We start from the raw sequence: 21,880 nt of genomic DNA, 5'->3' as shown, positions 1-21,880 counted from the left end.
TTTACAATCCCACCCCAGAACAAGAGTTGCATGTTCTATCAACTGAGCCAGCCAGGCACCCCCAATTTATGTTTTTTAAAAAAACCCATATTGGGGACACCTGGGTGGCTCAGTCAGTTAAGCCTCCTACTCTGGACTTTGGCTCAGGTCATGATCTCACGGTTCGTGATATCGAGCCCCACATCGGGTTCTGTGCTACCAGTGTGGAGCCTGCTTGGGATTCTCTCTCTCCCTCTCTCTGCCCCTCCCCTGCTCGTGCTCTGTCTGTCTGTCTGTCTCTCTCTCTCTCTCTCTCAAAATAAATAAATAAATTTAAAATATATTTCTACTCCTACCATATGAACAAATGTATAGAAAAAGTTCTGGAATGATACAATGGTTAATCCTATAGGGACATAAGAAATCGGAGAGGGCTTTCACTTCTTACTACATACACTTTTGTACTGTTAACTTTGAAAACATAAGCATGTCACTTCTGTAAACTGTTAAACATGTTTTAAAAGTTTTAAAGGAATGAACTAGTTAAAACTTTGCTCTTTGCTCTTAGATTAAATAAATCTTTAATGATGCAGGCTTTGTTACACTGTTAACCATTTTATATATACAAACACACTCAAAGCTATTTGATTAAGGGATTATTAAACATTTTGGTAACTGTAAGAGGTAGAACAGATAGGTAATACTATAAGTGAGAGTCAGGATTAGCATATACACATACGAAAAACAAAAAACCTGAATCACCGACCTTAATTATAGCTAAGGCGTCGCTGGTGGGAGTACAGACGCTTTAGGGGCTAGATTATCTGAATCACTCGTAACACGCACTCTGACATCAGAAAGCTATGGACACCCTGGGGCTGCACCACGTTAGCCGGCAGCCTGGCTCCAGCCCTGGCTCTGCCTCTAAGTCTGACCCTTGTAAAATCACTCGGGCTCACCCCACCAGGCTGTGCCTGTGGGCCACCGCTTCCTGGCTTCTGCTTTAGAACTTCACGTCAGTGTCTTAACACATGTGAGAAGAGCTCACACCAGAGCTGTTTCTTGCCAAACTGAATAGTAACTGCTAATTAGCAACACCAAACTGATCAACTAACATCAATACCAATCACTCTTACAGGTTAAAAGTATATGGTTTCCAGGGCACCTGGGTGGCTCAGTCAGTTCAGCGTCCGACTTCGGCTCAGGTCATGATCTTGCGGTCCGTGATTTCGAGCCCGCGTCGGGCTCTGTGCGGACAGCTCAGGGCCTGGAGCCTGTTTCAGATTCTGTGTCTCCCTCTCTCTCTGCCCCTCCCCTGCTCATGCTCTGTCTCTCTCTCTGTCTCAGAAATAAATAAATGCTAAAAAAATTAAAAAAAAAAAGTATTTGGTTTCGGAAGAGGTTTCCTTTGTGCTTCCTGGTTAGTTGATGATAAAACGGTTTAACTGTGCTACTTTTAGTTTCATTGTATTAATCTAAGAGAGGCAAGCCCTGGATACGGTGGGAAGAGAGAAATAATTTGGGATATATATATATATATATATATATATATATATGGAGATATTTAAAATATCTATATATAGATTTAAGATATTTATACATAGATAATAATCTTTTCTTTCTATAATGTACCTATCTATCCATAATCTATTTATTTTATTTTTTATTTTTAAAAATTTACATCCAAATTAGTTAGCATATAGTGTAACAATGATTTCAGGAGTAGATTCCTTAATTCCCCTTACCCATTTAGCCCATCCCCCCTCCCATAACCCCTCCAGTAACCCTCAGTTTGCTCTCCATATTTATGAGTCTCTTCTGTTTTGTCTCTTCCCTTCCTTTATGTTCATCTGGTTTGTCTCTTAAAGTCCTCATATAATTGAAGTCATATGATTTTTGTCTTTCTCTGACTAATTTCACTTAGTGTAATACCCTCCAGTTCTATCTACATGGTTGCAAACGGCAAGATTTCATTCTTTTTGATTGCCGAGTAATACTCCATTGTATATATACCACATCTTCTTTATCCATTCATCCATCGATGGACATTTGGGCTCTTTCCATACTTTGGCTATTGTGGATAGTGCTGCTATAAACATGGGGGTTGCATGTGTCCCTTTGAAACAGCACACCTGTACCCTGTGGATAAATGCCTAATAGTGCAATTGCTGGGTCATAGGATAGTTCTATTTTTAGTTTTTTGAGGAACCTCCATATTATTTTCCAGAGTGGCTGCACCAGCTTGCATTCCCATAATCTATCTATTTTAGATGAGTGAACACGTTTGCTCTAGGACACTATTTTTTTCCATCCATGCTGAGCAGAGCCCAAAATAAAAGCAGACAAGGGCTGCTCTAGATGTTCCTTCCATACCTATCTCCATGCTTTCTGTTGGGGTCCCTTGGGATTCTCAAGGTGTCAGGACCAACATCCAAGAGAGAGAAACTGAGGTTGGTTATAAGAGTTTGACCCCTGGTGTAGACAATAAGCCACACTATCACTTGCTCTTTGTAATTCTAGCATCACAACCTCTTTTGCCATCAGTTTGGCCTGGGAAGTGGCCAGAAAGCTCTGAAGTCACCCTCCTAAGTCACAAGAAACTGGAAAGGAGAGTAGGGGATAAACACATCACTGAGGGTGGAAGTTGGAGAGAAAGAGTAAAACATCCAGGAGGAAAAAGAACAAAGGCGTGCAGAAAAATGGGGACAGTTGTTGATGATGAGAGCAGAGGGGAACAGGATGGGGAAAGAATGTGGATCTGACCAAATTATTCCAGCAATTTAGTAATGTGACAGGGCAGCAAAAGAACACAAGGATTCACTTTTAAGACCAGCATATAAGAAATGTGAACTGACAGTTATGTTACACAGCTGTAATTTGTACAAATATATAAAATCAAGTTTCATGGATAAAAAAACAAACACAAAAATTCAGTGTAGAAAGGCAGTTGAATCAATGTGCATCCAAGGCAAAACTTCTGACAAAAATACTCTGCATTGTCTTCCTGTGAGTACCTAAATTATTTTCCAATAATCACACCTTAAGTTGGCAATAAAATATGGCGCGCCTCTTCACTCTGTGGATAGGCAAAGTAGGACACGGCATGAATTGCTCCATTCCCTCAGCCAAAAGTGGCTGCCAGGAGCCGACACCAGGGGCTACGAGTCCCAGCCCTCTGCTCCAGACACACAACAGCCTTTCAGCTCAAGCTCCTTCCATTTTCGCAACAGTTAAGACATGATGAACAGTGATTTAGCTCTAACCTCAAACATCTTTAAAATTCTATTTCAAATCCCCCCAAGATCAGAATACGCAAGAGACTTAGGAAGTAAACAGTCTTCCAATGTCATTACTTTGTTACACCTCTCATTTTTCATATATGACAGCATTATTAGAATCTATAAAATGAATAAAACTTCCAAAGGTCATTGACCTATATTTCTTCCCTTATATTCCTACTCCTTAGCTTCTCTCTACAGCCTTTCTTCTCTATTTTAATTTATAAAATTAAAATTATTAAATTTAAATTAAAACATTAAATCATTAAATTATTATTAAATTTATAAAATTAATTTATAAAATAATATATGCTTATTATTAAAAAAGCAGTACAAAACTGTATGATGTACAGATATGAAAATAGCTCATTACTCTTCCCTCTTGAACCTACTTTCTAGAGAAATACTGTTAACTCCGTGGCATGTTTCCTTCCAGATATTTTCTAAATATAAACACACAATGTAGAATGTTTGTGAGAATCTCTTTTTTCCTTTAAAAAAAGTTAATGGATGTAGAATCATACTGTATATATTCTGTGGTTTCATTTCCCACATACAATATATCAATATATTGTGGGTATCTTTCCACAGTCTCACACACATGCACACACACACACGTGTGCGCGCGTTTACCTTACTTGCAGATGCTGATGCTGCTGGTCCAGGGACCACACTTTGACTTAGAAGTTACATATGATCACCAGAGGCTTAATTAGGCTATCAGCTCTGACCACTCAAAGAAGCATGCAACAAATTTCAGTTCTCATTCTTTAAAAACTGAACAAAGCCAGGTCCCACACAACTGAAGACTTTTTCATTAAAAATAAACCTCAGGCTTGTATCCAACCCAAGTGAGCACTTTATTTCCCAAAGTTATTTTTGCTTCTTGCAAATTATTTTTTTAAGGACAAAAATGCAGAGACAATGTTTTAAAGTGGTCAGTCTTTGAAGTAGAAGAATGACTTTTGAGAAAACTTGTGTCAAATGCAAATAAATCAAACTAAGCCTAAGATATAAACAACTTCAAAATAATTGAGAAGGAGGAGCGAGGAAACCAAAACAAAGCCCTAGAGCTCAACAGCCAATGAGTCCCACCGAAGTCATGTCCATGCATAAATATGCTATTTATCAAAAGCTCTTACAGCTGAAACAGGGTAAGATTAATGTTGCTACTCCTTTTTGTTAGAGATTTTCATTTTTTCCTTTTACCTCTGAGGCACCTATGTGTTGAATGGAAATATTCTAAGGAAGGAAGGAAACCAGGAAGAATAAATTCCAGACTGGCAGGAAGGCAGACCTATTCTGAAAGGAGAGTGACCGAGTCACTGTTGAAGGGACCCTTCTTATCACCAAATATGACACCACAGCTATCAGGCAGCAAGGCCCCACGTGAGGAAGTAGTAGGTAATTACAGTCTAGTTTGAAAGGCAAAAGTTAACTTTTGTTTAACTAAAAATAAGATCTGGACTCATCTACTGGATATTCTAAAAACATGCCCCTGGAGCAAAAATATTAGCAAAATCCTTTTCTGACTTAGTGGGGAAACAAAATGGCTGGTCCTTCAGAGTCATGACTTACTTTTCTTTCCTTCTCCACTAGGCAAGCCCCCCTGGAAAACTTCAAGTAAGCTTTCCAAACCAACATGTGTGGAAAAAATAAAAGGATGACTCAGGATATGCTGGCAACTTAAGGTGGAAAAGATGAGGCTACTTATGATTGATAGCAATGAAATGGCTGCTATCATGGATTAAGATGGTCTATGGGCCAGGCACTGTGTTCAGCACCTGCCCGCATTAACTCACATAACGTGGTGTTGCTTTCACAGAAGTCCTCCTACTGCCCTTACTTTATAACGATGCACAGAGGCTCAGGGAGGTGGGGAGATGTGACATTCCTGATAGCACAGCTGCCAACCGAAGTCCTTAACATTAGCTCTAGCACTGGGAATACTGTTTGTGCTTTCAAATGAGTAATGATCTTCAAGATTCTTGTACAGGTTTTTTAATATTCCTAATGAATGAGGTAGCCACTCTCTTTACACTACCTGCATTAAATATATACAAAACATATATAGCCAGGTTTCCAAATATATTAGAATCCATTTTTTTAAAGCGTTTGTTTGTTTTGAAAGAGAGAGTGCACGAGCAGGGGAGGGCAGAGAGAGAGAGAGAGGGAGAGAGGGAGAGAGAGAATCCCAAGCAGGCTCCTTGCTGTCAGTGCAGAACCTGACAGGGGGCTCCAACTCACGAACCATGAGATCATGACCTGAGCCAAGATCAAGAGTCAGACGCTTAATCAACTGAGCCACCCAGGTACCTCTAGAAGCCATTTTTATTTTTTTTTATTTTTTTTTTTTTTTAAATTTTTTTTTTTTTTTTTTTTTTTCAACGTTTATTTATTTTTGGGACAGAGAGAGACAGAGCATGAACGGGGGAGGGGCAGAGAGAGAGGGAGACACAGAATCGGAAACAGGCTCCAGGCTCCGAGCCATCAGCCCAGAGCCTGACGCGGGGCTCGAACTCACGGACCGCGAGATCGTGACCTGGCTGAAGTCGGACGCTTAACCGACTGCGCCACCCAGGCGCCCCTAGAAGCCATTTTTAAACAGAGTGAAGAGAAGAGAAAGAACATATTAAGGTTGGTGCATTCTGACTGTTATTAACAGTGACATGAGGGACCAGGTACTATATACTAGGTGTCTAACCTGTGCCATGTCACGTGTTGGTCAGTGTACTGTCATCACGCAGAGCCTGGGGCTCAGAACTAGGATTCTCTACCTGACTAGTTATATGCCCTTGGAAATTCAGCATTGCCACGCTTCACTTTCCTGTCTGCATTACCAGTTTCCCAGAGGACTTCAGAGGACCAAAAGGATTCATGTAAAACTCAACTCACTAAAACTTAGCATTTACATTATTTATTTCTTACAACCTCTCTATGAAGTATTGATATTATCTTTAGTGCCTCATCTGTCATATAGTTTAACTTTCTCTAGAATAATTTACCATCCAGAATTACCAGAATTCTGGTACCATACCATACCAGAATTACCATACCAGAATTACCATACCATTTGCAAATCTGCAGTAAAACTGCAGCAAAAGATGAAGAAATGAGAAAAAAGAGATGGAAGAAATGAGAAAAAAGAGATGGAAAAAATGAGGCCAACTACAGAAAAAGGCAAATTTTAATAAAAATCACAGTTGACTTCTGACATGCAGAAGAACCACCAGGAACAAGAAGAACAGAGGGTAGGGGGTGCCTGGGTGGCTCAGTTGGTTGGGTGTCTGACTTCCGCTCAGGTCACGATCTCACTGCTTGTGAGTTCGAGCCCCATGTCAGGCTCTGGGGCTCTGTGCTGACAGCTCAGAGCCTGGAGCCTGCTTCGGATTCTGTGTCTCCGTCTCTCTCTGCCCCTCCCCTCCTCTCGCTTGCTCTCTCTCTCAAATTAAAAAAAAATAAAAAAAAAAAGAAGAAAATAGGTAGAAAAAAATAAAATGCAGAAAGAAAAGTAAATCAATAAATCATCCTTATTTGTACCAGTTCCCATTTTCAGGCCTGAGTACTACAAAGGCACCCCCAGCCTTCATTAGCTCTGTGCTTTAAATCACCAAGCTTAGAGACAGCTATTGACACTTGCTTATTAGCTTTTTGTTCAGCTAACTTGAGCTCTAGGAGCTTATGTAAAATTAAGAACAAGACTCAGGAGGAGCACGAAGTTGCTACACAAAGAATAGCTCTCCTACAAGTTTTCTCCCAACTTCGTGCTCCAAGGCCTGCCCAGCCAGAGCTTCAGACTTGGGGGTGGGATTAACTCTGTGGTACGGAGCTGTGTTTTCCCTGCCTCCAATTTTTTTAGATATTGAGAAGACAGTCTATGACAAACACACTTCATAGTCCATGACTTATAAAACCTCCAGGGCCACCAGGCTGCTGGTATCTGAGGCTAGGGTTTTGTATCTCTCCAGCTCTCCTCATCCCCATGACCTTCAGCTTTGTGCTTTTCACAGAACTTGAGGCAGCTGTGATGCTCTACCCCCTGGGCTACCACCCAAAGTCTGGAAGTCCTGATCATGAGTATTGAAACCCTGAAGATCAACACTTTGAATGCTGCAGAGATGCCAAAGCAGAAGGTTCTATAATGTTAATATTCATTCAGAAATTTTTTATTTGCAGTACTGAAGTACACAAACATATTATAAATGTCTAATAAAATAAAATCTGAGAAAAAATGGCCTTGAGGAACCTAGTTTGAGAAATTAGTAAGGATACTCCCCCATTTTGGAAGAGGGCACCTGTCAGCTGTTGTATGATATGCCATTTAGGGAAAATTTTATCTTTTGAACAGAAAGAGGGAGATTTTTGTCAGATATAGCCAATAACTGAATCTTAATCCATAATGTAATCCATAATGACCATAAAGGTCATTAACAAGAAGAAACACAACACAAACTGACATATCTGCTGACTCCAGATATCCCCACAATAATGGGTATACTGAGGATTTAGCTGTAGGAGGCTACCACAAAGAGAAACAGGAGGAATCCTCTCTACTGAAACATGTACAGAAGTATTTCATTAGAATGCTCACCAACACTGAAATGTTTGCAAACAGAAATACCACATATGACTTTCTTTAGCCATCCAAAATGCAAAAGAAAACTTTTAATCCAGCATCCCCCCCCCCCCCCCCCCACCAAATAACCCTAAACCCATGTAAAAAGAACAAAAGCCATCAGAATGGGAAGGGGTAATTCTGAAAAATCAACATTGGTTTCAGTACCTTAAAAAAAAAAAAATGGGGAGCTTCTACCCACTGGATTCATTGGTCAGACAAATTCCAGGGAGGTGGATATTTATGCTATGGGCCACGGCAGAGCTTTCCCCGTGTGTCATGTGTGTGCCATCCCCCTCCCCAAACTCCCCCGCAGCCTGGGGAGGTGCGTGGCATTAGATCCTGTTCTGAGACTCAGCGCGAGAAGGCTGCTAAGGTAACACAGAGGGGCAAACAGGCAGAACGAGGATTTCACATTTCTTTTTTTCACTTGCAAGTGTGTTTCTTGCCTCTGTACTTCACATACCTCTTGAGTATTTAGAACAAGGATGTGCATTTACTCCTCTTTTTACTACTCCATCATGAGCATGAGTGATGCTTTTTACCATCAACCAACAACAGTGCCAGCACCAAATAAACCAATACCGTTAAGTCTAACGCTAATACACTTTGCCTGCCAGATTTAAACTGCCAAGGAATTCTTACCTGGTGCTCCTGTGTACATGATGGAAAATACGTTTATTGCTATTGTAGCAGCATAGAACACTGGAAGTGCCCGGAGGCCATTGGGAACAGGGTCCTCCTGTATGATAATGAGATAAAGTGGAAGGTCAGGATTCAGGAAGCATCTGGAGCCAACAGAGGTAAAATGATATAAAACACTGTTACGAGAAAGTCTTCCAAACTGTGGTGTGGCCAAAACGGCTGGCCATGTCACTGCCGTGTGATCTATTGCACATCAGCTCGGGCTGTCTCTCCTACACAATTACTATTTCAAAGAGCACTATTGTGGCCAGCAGACACGTTGAAGCACTAAAATCACATGAGCTGATGTCAGATTTAGAAACAGAGAAGAGCTGTGAGGTTAGGCCAGTTCCTGGGGACTGAAGCCCGGAGCTCAGCATCTACTTCAAACCCCGTGGGGCTCACCACGCCAGCTAGTTTCAGGTTTGGCCCTGAAAATTCACTTTCAACAAATATTTGAAGACTCAACCCTCGGATGATGCCCCAAGAAAGCCAAATTACTTAAACACCACTGCATTACTACTAGATTTTACATCGCCCTATTGCACAATACATTTTAGCTCTATTAAAATATATAAAGCAAATATATTACCGTATGCTATGGCTTTTTAAGATCTTTCATAAGTTATAGTATTTAACCTTCAACTATTAAGAATTAAAAAGAACTGTGGGTTCTTTATCTAACAAAAAATGTATTTACAATTTTAGGTTTCTGGTACATTCCCTAAAGCTAATACTTCAACAAGAAGGGATACTGCATATGTTTTACACTAAATAACATCTGAGGAAATATTCAAAATTTAGGGTTTTAAGCAGATCTACAGAAGATTTTGAAGCAAAAATACGGACTGGGAACTCGTCAATACAGCACCGGCACATAGATGTCACTTAATTCAAAAAAGGACTCCTTTCTAATAACCATGTAAGACACTGGTACATTTATATAAATCTGCTACCTACCCATGATAAAAGGAAAATTAGATCTAACCACTGCTCTGAGCCCCAGGAGTAAGGATAAATGGAGATGGTGAAAGATTCCTAGCGTCAAATGCAAACATGTATGGAAATCAAGTATGTTTGCAGAACAGTACAACCCATTAAGAACCTATTCTGGAATGTCTCAAGTAGCCATCAGCACTTGTCAAGAGGCTTGAGTTGAATGGTAGTGAGAGTAAGGACCAGTAAGAGCAGGGGTAGTAAGTGATTCAATTACATGAGAGTTACAGCCAGCCCAGCAGGGTTGACAAGCACAGAGAACATGATGCCAGGGGCCAGGGCAGGAGCCAGGGATGAGGCGCAGTAGTCTTCTCACCTGTTGTGTATCACGTGACAAGAACCCAGGCTCAACTACAAACAAAATGTGTGGGTGCTCAAATGCCCACTGCCCCTCATTTCCAAAATGTTTTCTCAGGCCAAGAGTTACTAAAGACTCCTGAAAGTGTCTAAGTCCTGAATTTACATTTTATTTTCTTTTATTGAATCACCTTATGTTTTTTCAAATAACCTATTCTTAAAACTCAAATGACAACTATCTTCAGACCTCTCTTCTCTCCTCCCTCCTTCCCTCTCTTTCTTTCCTTCCATGCATCCATCTGTCATCTGCCACCTAAGCATTCATCATTCCCTCTTAAGTGTTCCATCAGTGTCCTTGAAGTACCAAGCCCAGTGCTGGGCACTAGAACATGAAAGCAAGCAAGTAAGTCATGGTTCTACTCTCACAGACCTAACAGTCAGACAGCAAATAGGCTGCTAAGCAAGAAGTAAAACACCACACAGCACAACAGTGCAATGATGACAAAGCATGGAGCACTGCAGAAGCATGAGAGAGAGGAAAGCAGCCAGAATTGGGTGGGAGATGAAAAGACTTCCAAGGAAATGGCATCTCAAGGCTGAGGAGCAGTAGGAATTTGCCAGGCAAGGGTTCCAGGCAGAGGAAGTAAAAAAAAACTGAAGTGTAGCAGGTAAGAGAGGGTGGCACCTTCCAAGACGTAAATAAATACTAGTATGGAGAGGGGCCAAGAGAAGGAATGGTAGAGCTGTGTACTGATCCAAGAGAAGGAGCCCTTCAACAGACTACTAGGCAAAGCCAAGGAAAACCAGACGCATCTCCAAGCAAGGATACACTTGAAGGAAGGCCTGTCCCTGATGGGCTCAATGCGTATCACAACACAACAATCAGAGGCATGCTTTATGGCTTATAAAATATTGCAACAAGCTCTTGACAGTCAAATAAAAAAATACAATCAAGTTTTGTTTTGTTTTCTTATGGAATACAGATCTCAGTAATTTCTAATTTTAATCTCATTTTAATTTTTGATAAAATGTACCCCCCCAAATAGGTATATTACCTTCTTTTTACCCTTTCCTCAGGGATAGGAAAAAGTCAGTGTCTCAGGCTTGCCATCTCCATTAAAATAGAGAAAACACTCATATTTGGGTAAAGAAATTCTCCAGATGTTTTTAGTGATAGTCTACTTCAAAATCTTAACACTATCACACTCTGTTCTCTTTAACATTCAGGAAATTACTTTGCCTGTTTGGGTTCTGTGCACAATGCTTGGGGGAGCCAAGTAATACACTAAACCACAGGGCAAGAAACACTATTTACAATGCTGCTTTCTGGGGGAGCCCCTGGGTATTCTCCTCTGCCTACTTTAAGATAAAGTCTAGGGGCGCCTGGGTGGCTCAGTCGGTTGAGTGTCCGACTTCGGCTCAGGTCATGATCTCACAGTCTGTGGGTTCAAGCCCCGCATCGGGCTCCGTGCTGACAGCTCAGAGCCTGGAGCCTGTTTCGGATTCTGTGTCTCCCTCTCTCTCTGACCCTCCCCCGTTCATGCTCTGTCTCTCTCTGTCTCAAAAATAAATAAACGTTAATAATAAAAAAAAAAAAAATTAAAAAAAATAAAAATAAAAAATAAAAAGATAAAGTCTAATTCTAACTGCAGGGTGCTATGCCTTAACAGTGTAAAAATATAATCATTCCTCTGACCCCCTCACTGCTAATTTCTATTGAATACAACCAAAATTAGTTCTAAAACTTAATAAAAAAAAAAAATAACAGCCTCACTTACCTTTTTTAAGATGAAAATTCTGATCAGTATAAACAGCACGCCAGACATGAAACCAGACAACAGTGGGGATATAAACCAGGAAGCAACTGAATAATTAAAAAAAAATCTAATGAACGTTAAAATTCTATATAACTCAAGTCCTATTTATATGATATAATGATAACTAACACATAGTACATACATTAATAAATATTCCTAGAATTATTCACCTTAACTCAGAACCTAACAAACCTACTTCCCAGGCACGGCTGACCTTCGCACATGTGCAGCTGTCCTCAGACACAGAGTCCCACGTAAGTGAGCACATTTTCAGCACAGTCAGGTAAGGGACCCTGAGCTCTGGCCTGAAAAGACAGACTCCTTTGATTCCCACTAAGCCCCTTCTGTCTGCTCATCTTCTCCATCCCTATGGAGACCTGATCCTTGCTCCAACAGTAAAGGTTATTTAAAAGGTGAACCACCTTCCGTTTCCTTTTCCTAGTTCAGCCTGGTACTGACATCCTGACACTATAACCCAGTAGTTCCCAACTCTGGCTACACACTGGAAATATCTGGGGAGTTTTCAAACCCTACTTATGCTCTGGTTCCACTCCCCAAATTCTGACTTAAAAGGTTAGGAAAGGGGGCTTGGCACTGATTAAATTGCTTTCCCAGGTAATTCTAAGGTGCAGCCAGAGTTGAGATACACTGTTGAAGAAGCCTCCTGGGATCTGAGGTGATTCTCCCGGCTGTGTCCCTCCCTGCTTGGCAGGTCAGGGGTCTGTTTGACCTAGAGCTCCAGACGCCACTGTGATTCTTATACAGATGAGTAACCCAGAGGATGGAGATGAAGTAGGAGAGTGTTTTTCACAAAGGGCAGGTTTTTACTTATGGGGCTGAATGGATTTCCCTCTTGCTAAAAGCCAGAGCCAGGAGGCAGACTGTCAGACCTGTTAGACCAGTCCCTCCTGGGAAGCCTACAACCCAGGAGGAGCGCTAGAGTGTTTCCCGTGTTTCCTGAGCAGGGGACAGACTGGGAGACCTCTCCAATGCAGTGAGGTAAGTAACACTGAGCTCACCCCAGGGTTCCCCATGACCATGAACTCTGCCTCTTGGACAATGAAGGTATTTTCTTTACTAGGGCCTAGTATTTTTCTGACTACAGTCTGATTTCAGTCAGAAAAATTTCTTTTCTGTCTGGGAACAACAGATAGATACTGATTTTCAAAGCCAGATGACACTGAAAAGAGTAGAGTTCAAACTCATCTAAGACAGGGGCACCTGGGTGGCTCAGCCAGTGAAACATCTGACTTCAGCTCAGGTCATGATCTCACAGTTCATGGGTTCAAGCCCTGTGTCGGGCTCTGTGCTGACAGCTCAGAGCCTGGATGGAGCCTGCTTCAGATTCTGTCTCCCTCTCTCTCTGTCCCTCCCCCACTCATGCTCTGTCTCTCTCTCTCTCAAATAAAGATTAAAAAAATTAAAATTAAAATTAAAATAATTCATCTAACACATAAAAGTTCACAATCTCTGTGAGGAGAAATCTTACTGGTAAATGGACTACCCATATAGGTCTTCTAAACCTTAACCTCCAAAGAGGAAAATATATTATAATGGTGACTTTTAATAAAACTTACTCTAGAGAATGTAAACTTTCCTTCTGATAGGTAAAAGAAAATGGCAATTACCAATCTTGACAAGCTCCATCCACTGCACACCTTGTGTACCAATTGCAACAAGTGAGAATCCTATAGTAGAACCAACGATGCAATGAGTTCCTGAGATTGGAAGTCTCAGGAAGGATGCAATGAGCTGCCAAACAGCTGAGCCTATAGGTGGAAAGATTAAAAAAAAAAAAAAAGGTCAGACATAGAACACGGCATCTCAAATAGCCACAAAAGGAAGAAGCCCAAATTACTGTTCTCCATAACACCTCCCTAGGGTTGATTTTTTTATGGATTATTTCTTTACAGAGTGCTTAAGTCCTAACAAAAATCACTCACTGAACTTTAGTGAAAGGAATATTCTTCAACACTGAAGGGATAATGATGATTTATTGAAAGAAACATATTTTAAAAGTATTTAAAGTTTTTTGATGTCAGTTATTAACTGCTTTTGTCACATTTAGGTGCTGACGATGAACTTGTTTTGATGTGAAGGGTGGCCAAGACCAAGCAAGAAATTACAGACTCTAGAGAACACAGAGCAACATGAAAGGCTGCATACTGGAAAAGATTTCACTGTAGTTATGCCTATCGTCACATAATGAGGAGGGCTAGATACCAGCAATGTCCTATTAGTCTGTCAGAGAGACTGTAATATACAAACAACAAATCATTACATTGTACACCTCAAATTAATATAGTGTTACATGTCAATTACACCTCAATAAAAAAATAAAAATAAAAGAGATTGTGTAATTCCACATTGTTTTTTGTAGTTGTGCCTCTCATATGAGAAGTCACCACGAAATCTAACCCACAGGTGGGCATCTGCTCTCAGCCCCTACCCAGAATGCCAGGCATCTTCTATGCAACCTCCCTCAAGTCTTCTAATTCTTTATTAAGTTAAGAGGATCCTTAGTTTTGGCTTTGTGTCCTTTTACCTCAATTTCACCTCCTTTTCCAGGCTTAATGTTTTTCTAGGCTACAGTTCACTCCAGATATTTTCATAAGCAGATCAAATTCTGCAGTGCATATTAAAAGCATCAGCTGGGCGAGATCACTTTCAGAAACAGTTGTCAAAAAGCTCATATAGGACTGTAAGGGAACAAAGGGCTTGGCTGATAAGCAGGGCACGTTATTAATCCCAAATGTTAATTCTGGAAATCTGTTGCTTGGCAGCAGCACTTTTAAGCAAATCCCTGGCATTTTCTTCAAAAATATCTGAGTTACAGAGGATCATTAATGGCTGTGCAGACCCTAATTTGTGAGGCAATGCTGACATCAGCTCTGTGAGTGCCGGGCAGGCCCACCTGTGAGCCAAATTATTGGCTGTAACCCTGTCTACGTCTATCCCTGTCCCTGGAGTGTGTTGGGAGGAGGAGGGGCCAGCCTCCATGGCAGCACCCAGGCCTCCCCGTGGACAATTCCTTAAGCCTCCACATCTAAGCCCTGAGCTCCTGAATGACTGACTAGTTTGTTTTAAAAATAGAGCCAGAATTTGGAGCATGTTACATGGCACAGAACAGTAACTTGAAAAACATACTTATGATTTCTATTCTTACGAAACTAAAATAATCTCATGATGTTAATAGTATAAACTCACCCAAATGAATTTCAGACCATGAGGTTTTCTTTACTGAAAGCTGCTATCCCTCTCTGGCTGACTTTATAACATATGTCTTGGAGCAGCAGGGTTTGTAAGGAAAGGTTGGGAGGACAGGGCTGCCTTCAATGGAGGTGGGGGGAAGGTGGGAAGGAGGTGAGAAAGGGGGCCAGTGGGCACAAAGGAAAGGGCTGCAGAAAGGAGGGGAAGGTTAAGGTGGGTATTTGCAGGACGCCTGGCAAAGTGAGAGTGGGGCAGCCCTCCTAACCCTCGGGAATTTCTGAAGGCTGATGGGATTAATCTTCTTAATGTTAAGAAAAACAGTGGGAAAAAAGATATTTTAACTTAAGATAACGATATCTTATAAAGAGGAAAGGATTAAGTATGAAACAAGGGTATAAGACAAAACCTAGGGAGAGTGGGGGAAAGGTGAGCACCTCTGAGGCAACAGATTCCCGGGAAGACGGAAGAGTGGCAGCTCAAAGGCGCAGGGTCACCCAGAAGCAGACTGGCAGTGTGAATGAGCCCGAAGAGGCTCCAGGCTCCTGAGAAGGCTCAGTGGTTAGGGAGCATTAAGGGGACAGGGTACTTCTTAGGGTGGTTCCAGGAGATGGCTTGTTCACACTTTTGTGGGTATTTCCATGAGAAGATGGGGAGTTGTGAATTCTCAGATTTTTGGAACCATTGGTAGTTTTCATACTAAGTGGACTATTGCTTTAGGGCTGAGCTCAGCGTCCCAAAAGGGAACTTGTTCAGAAAGTTTGGCTGGCACAAATAATTTCTTCCACCCAATGAACCCAACGCTACCACAACTCTATCAGAAAGCACAGAGACCCAAGGGCTTAGGGAAATGTTTCTTAAGAAAAAAAGGAAAAAATAAAAGAACAGAATAAAAGGATGGGGGAGAGAAAGAGAGAAGAAATGGATATTGAGTTTAGAAGAGAAAGATGGGGACAATTCAGGCATCGGAACAGGATCAGCTTTGGTTGTGGCCAATAATAATTATACCATTGTATTAACAAAGCTCTCATTTGCAAGAAATCCAATTTTAAAAATCTAGGTAACTCACACAAATTCCTAACAAAAACAGGCTTTGAGATTCATCTAACCACACACCAAAAAAAAAAAAAAAAAAAAAAAAAAAAAAAAAAAAAAGAAAGAAACCAAAGCAAACAAAATCAAGTTATTCAAGCAAAACCCCAAATTGCTTTGGTTAACCTAAATTCTAGTTGAGGTAAGTATTCTTCATTCTTTCAGTAAAGAGCCAAAGGCCAGGGGTGAGAGAACTGAGAAACTGGACAAGTTATGCTGCTCACATGAAAAGTGAGCAGTGACATGAAGCTCGAGGTTCACAAGGCTTTCTGCCTAACCCAGAGCCTCGCTGTGGCCTCACTAACAATCTCTTTAATACATGACCATTCTTCAGAAGTTCTATCCAACGAAAGGAGAAACTGCTGTTAAGATTTAATTTGATCAGTGCTTTTCTTTATTACTCCCTTACTTTCAACATTTCTTGGGGCGCCTGGGTGGCTCAGTTAGTTGGTTAAGCATCCGACTCTTGATTTCAGCTGAGGTCATGATCTCATGGTTGTTAAGACTGATCCCTGTATGGGCTCCTCATATGGGGCTCCTCACTGAGCATGGAGCCTGCTTAAGATTCTCTTTCCCTAGGGGCACCTGGGTGACTCAGTTGGTTGAGCGTCCAACTTCAGCTCAGGTCATGATCTCACAGCTTGTGAGTTCGAGCCCCAAGTCGGGCTCTGTGCTGACAGCTCAAAGCCTGGAGCCTGCTTCGGATTCTGTGTGTGTGTGTCTCTCTCTCTGCCCCTAACCCACTTGCATTCTGTCTCTGTCTCTCTCAAAAAATAAATAAACATTAAAAAAAAAAAAAGATTCTCTTTCCCTCACCCTCTGCCCCTCCTCCACTCACATGGGGGGTGGTGTAGAGAGGGAGGCACAGGCACTCTCTAAAAAAAAATTCTCACCCGTAGCATCCTGACTGGAAAAATTTTAACTTCAGCTCGATATGATTAGGTCTTAGATACCTATCGCGACGACCAAGATAATTTTTATAAATAACTGTTAGTTTTCTAAGGGAAATCCCACTTACATATGACTATAATGAGACATAGATGTTCAGTGAGGGTAAGTAAAATTCAATCATTACAACAGCTGCTGGAAATAAAGCAATTGTGAACCTTACATCTTTAAATGTTGAGAAATAGGAACTCCTTGGCACGTATCACCAGCATACTGTGCTTAACAGTATTCAATACCTTAGTACATCTGTACTGGATATGGATCAAATGCCAACAACTTCTCAAACTAACTTGCTGTAACAAAAAGATGGTGTGTCATCTTCTATTTGGCAAATAATGCCCACATTCTGGGCCCTTAAGAAATGCCAGTGACAGTACAGAACTAGGGACCTGTGGAGTGTAGCTGTATTCTTGGTACACCAGCATCTTACCTCCTACTGCAGGACTCTTCCTACAAAAGGATATGTCCTGTTGAAAGCAGAAGGTGGTAGGATTCCTCTCTAACCCTCTTCTCCCTAACCAAATTACCCGTATAGATCAGCTGTCTGCTGGGACGTCATCTCTACCTAGAGGCAAGCAGAGAAAGAGTCCTGTCAGCTGCACTTAAGATATTCCTGCCTGAATCTTGTTCTCAGCTGTAGCAAGTGCAGGAAGGGAAGCGCCCCACAGTGCTTCAAGTTGATGGTCACCTTGACCAATGGAGAAATCACACTGTTTGATTGGGTCAATCTGCTTATTAACATGCTTCACTGCCCTTGACACTTTTCTTTCATCTAGACAACCGGAAACCACCAGTATAAGGTCATACTGTAAACAGGTGACACACAAATGGTCTTTTGGCCAGAAAACAAAACAAACATCCCAAATGGAGCTTCCAGAGGTAGAAATCAGAAAATCAAAACAAAAGCCACAAAAAGGATTACAAATAACGTAGAAGACTGGAATTTCTTGAAACACAGGCACTTAAGATTCATCTGGTAACTACTCAAGCACACAAACCGAGAACACAAAAGTTAGTAAAAACTGTTTCTTAGCATCCAAGTATTCAAAACAGTGCATCGTAACTGATGAAATATCTATGGAAATATCAAGGCTATTTCCCAAGTAAACCTTACAAACACATTCACTTAGACAAGTTATTTCTTTAAAATCTTTCAAACCACTTGAAAATGACAGCTATTATACAATCTTTGTCTGGACTTCATAAATAAAGTACTCTTAGCCAAAACTATTTTAACAGCAAAGTTTGCTAAGAATTTGGGAAAATGGTTGCTTGACACTTGAACACTAAAAAAAAAAAAAAAAAGAAAGAAAGAAATTAAAGTGCAGAAAGCAAAAATAAGATGCAGTAAATATGAAACATTACACCAGTTTCTGAAGTTAAAGCAAAGATCACATTTATGGACAGGACAGAAGTACTGTAGGGAAGGAAGTAGGCCAGCGGAAACGTTTCTTATTGTCGTAAAGAATAATGCTACTTACCAACCATTGCACTAACTTCCCCAGCCATTAGTGTTTCTACTGTCTCGTTGTATAGGTTCACATCAATGATACCTTTTCGAATGGTCTCTCCTACTTTGGCTCCCAATAACACTGAGCCGGTGGTTTCAAATATTGAAGCCAAAATGCATGCCTGCCTCAAGGTCACCACGCCAGAGCCCACAGCAGTACCAAATGAATTGGCAACATCATTTGCACCAACGGAAAATGCCAAGATAAAAGCTATGATAAAACCCAAAATGACCATCCACAAATACTCATCCATGGCCATTTTGGAAAGTGGGCGCCAGGTACTTTTCTCGTGCGGGAATATTTTAAATAAACAAAGCTTGAGGTTATAAACGTCGTAAGGCCGAGAGTTCTTGTAAACAGTGAGTTTGCTCTGGAAAGTGCTGGACAATGTTAGAGCCTGAACAAACTGCTAACTGCTGGTTTTCAAACTACTGTCAGTACAGTTCATTTGGTTGTGTTCAGTCAGCGGTAAAACACATTCCATATTTTTCCTCCCAATCTGGGAAAGCTGTGATGTCTCCTCCTGTAACAGAAAACAAAAGAAATCAATTACCCTAAGCAACCTGTAACAGTTTGTTCTTTCAGAAATAAATGTTTTAAGCCTACTAATGGAATCTAACTTTGACATGTGACAGATCTAACCATAAAGCAACTCAAGGAAGATTATAATTAGGTTAACTGCCTACCCACCCCCCCCAAAAAAAAAAACAAAAAAAAAGAAAAAAAGCTGGTCTCTACAGTATCAGTGGTTGAAGAAGCATGCTTTATAATTATAGGCTGCCAATTAAGCCTTAATAGGATATGACTTTATGCAATCTGCAAAATATATTTCAAATGGGCAAAAAAAAATGAGGATGCAGTTGTAGAGTTTTTGAAATATGTGGAATGTGCCTAATTTCTTGGAACAGCGATTAACAAATGTGATTCTGTGACACCACAGGGTATGGATAATTATCTACCTGCTCATTTACACATAAGGAATGAGCACTTTATGAATACACCATGCATGTATCTGAAAGAAAGCTTACAGTTTCTAGTATAAAGTGACTAGCCAGAGGGTAACAAAGGTGGAAACCGAAGGCCCTTGCAGGAGGAACAGAGAAAGGTGCAGAATGAAACAATCCTATTGAAACACGATTCAGATGTCATGATTCCATGACTACCCATATCTCATTCAGAGGAAAAGCCAGAGGTCTCATCACACCTTGGAAGACCCTCCAAGGTCTCCTCAGGGCCCCCCCCAGCCCACTGACCTCAGCTCCGATCGCTCCTTCCCTCGTGGGCTCCTTGCTTTTCCTTGAAAACACCAAGCACTCTCATCTCTGGGCCTTTGCACCTGCTGATCCCTCTGCCAGACAGAAATCTCCTGACAGCTGTGTAGCTACTCCTCACGCTATTTAGGTCTTTGCTCAAATGACATTGTGAAAGAGCAGCCCCTCCCCCCATGCCATTATCCCGTCCCGCTCACCTTCCTTTTTATCTTTTCTACTTATCACTGCATTCATTCATCCATTCTTGTCTGTCTCCTTTCACTAGGGTCCAGGACACAGAATAGTGCCTGGCACATGGGAAGCCCTAATAAACTTGCTGATTACATGAAAAAAGAAGCTATTAAACATGGAGAAAAGACTTGCAATATTCCTCCACAATAAACAGGCAATGTCACAAAATTAATATATCTATGAAGTAAACGTGTCACCAAAAGCTTTGGAACTATGGTATTCTATTATTATATAGTCAAAGTACCAAATCTGTGGTATCGTTTTCTTTGAATAGTATTAGGCGTACAGAATGGTGCCTAGCACAGTCCAGTTCTTCACAGATGCTTATTGAATTGAACTGAATGAATTAGGCTCATACATCATAGACACAGACAATATAATGATCAATCAACATTAAGGTTATTTAGTAAGAAAAAAACAAGGATGCTAAATTTTACGTACTTTGTGCTTATGGCAATGTTAAAATACATATAAAAAGACCGGCAGGTAATATACTACAATCAGAACAGTGGCTAAATTTGAGTTGTAGTATTAAAGATGATTTTTTTTCTTTCCATCAAAAACTGTAAACTGGGTTATATGCTTTTCAAACGAAAGTAGTATATAATAAATCAATAAGCATCTACTGAGAGCCATCTATGTGTGCAATATTACAGGCATATCATGAAACAAAATATATACTAATAGATTTTATCATTTGCTAAGATTTGAAGGCTATGCAATTCTGGAGATTTAGATCCCACATGAAACAAATGAAAAGACCACTCTAAAGGCAAAAGACAATATTCTACTAAAAGAGTATTTTATTAATATCATGGGCACATTAAGTCTACAAATGAAAATACAAAATAGAAATATTTTGGACCAATATTATCTAATCTTAAAGTAGAATTCTTGATGCAATCTTCTTTGCCAGGTTAGCTTGTCAAGAGGGCAAATGAGAAAGAATAACATCAACAAATACTGATTGATGAGCTCCCCTGTGCCAGTCACCAGGAATATGATGATGAGTAAAAATGGATGTGGGGCTTACGGCCCAGTGAGGGCAACACACGCTAACGAAATAAACATACAAATGTGTGACTGTTAGCTGTCATGAGTGCTACGAAGGCAGGAGGCACACATCACGCAGTGTCATGACAGCGCAGTTCTGGGTCTGAGAGGGCAGGGAAGGCTCAAGGGCGATCTAAGGATGGTGGAGTTAACTCTGGGGTGGGGGAGGCGTTCCAGGAACTGCCCGGGCAGGAAGGAGCAGCGTGAGGGAGGACAGGCAGGCCAGCATGAGGAAGCCGCAAGCAAGCTGACAGGAGCCCTACTCAAGACTGTGGCCATCATGCAGACAGTCGGGTGCCACAGAAGGGTTTTAACCAGAGGGAGGCCGACCTGTCAGACGTTCATTTTGGAAAGGTCATTCTGGCTGCCATGCAGACAATGGGCTAGACAGAAGGGTGAATGTGGAGAGGTAATTACCAGGCTCCTCCTTCTGCATGGTTCGGGTATAAGGGGAGGCCCCTGGCCCAGCGTGGTGGTGGCACCGAAGGGAAGAGAAAGGACGTAAAGAGGTTTCAGTGGCTCAAGTCAAGTCAACTTTGTGGTGGCCTATGTGCAGGGGCTGAAAGAGACAGCTGGTTACTGACTCATGGACCTGGGATGAAAAATAGCCAAATAGAGTTTTTATGTTTTCTCTTTTACACTGTTTCTAGTTTTGTTTTTATATGTTAGGGAGAGGTTTGAGCCCCGGTTCACTCTGGGACATGCTGCACACACAGGTAAATCATAGGAGCACCAAAGAAGGTATATCCTCAGCCCAGGCTTTTCATTGGCTTCACGATCCCTCAGGCAACATTTCAGACCAGGGATTCCCTCTCCTACTTAGATAATCTTAGACAACTTATTTCTACAATCATGTCTATGTTCTTTGATTCAGCTTTTCTCCTTCACATTACATCCTATA

At 41.1% G+C, this 21,880-nt stretch overlaps 1 protein-coding gene across 6 annotated transcripts in view; it reads right to left on the bottom strand.

Moving 5' to 3' along the window:
* The window catches only part of SLC20A2 (solute carrier family 20 member 2), a 109,087-nt gene that overhangs the window by 31,007 nt on the left and 56,200 nt on the right, over positions 1 to 21,880 (bottom strand). For all 6 annotated transcript variants that reach the window (XM_030312537.2, XM_030312534.2, XM_030312538.1 and 3 more), the window contains 4 exons: positions 18,395 to 18,947; positions 13,295 to 13,435; positions 11,628 to 11,713; positions 8,518 to 8,614 (listed from right to left, as the gene is read on the bottom strand). In XM_030312537.2, coding sequence (XP_030168397.1) covers positions 8,518 to 8,614; positions 11,628 to 11,713; positions 13,295 to 13,435; positions 18,395 to 18,683 — 613 coding nt within the window. In that variant the 5' untranslated portion in view covers positions 18,684 to 18,947. The remainder of the gene's footprint in view (positions 1 to 8,517; positions 8,615 to 11,627; positions 11,714 to 13,294; positions 13,436 to 18,394; positions 18,948 to 21,880) is intronic.

The sequence above is a fragment of the Lynx canadensis genome, chromosome B1, assembly GCF_007474595.2.
Source record: "Lynx canadensis isolate LIC74 chromosome B1, mLynCan4.pri.v2, whole genome shotgun sequence".
NCBI classification, from domain to species: domain Eukaryota; kingdom Metazoa; phylum Chordata; class Mammalia; order Carnivora; family Felidae; genus Lynx; species Lynx canadensis.
The sequence above is the reverse complement of the archived record's forward strand: the minus strand, read 5'-3'. Positions and strand labels throughout refer to the sequence as shown.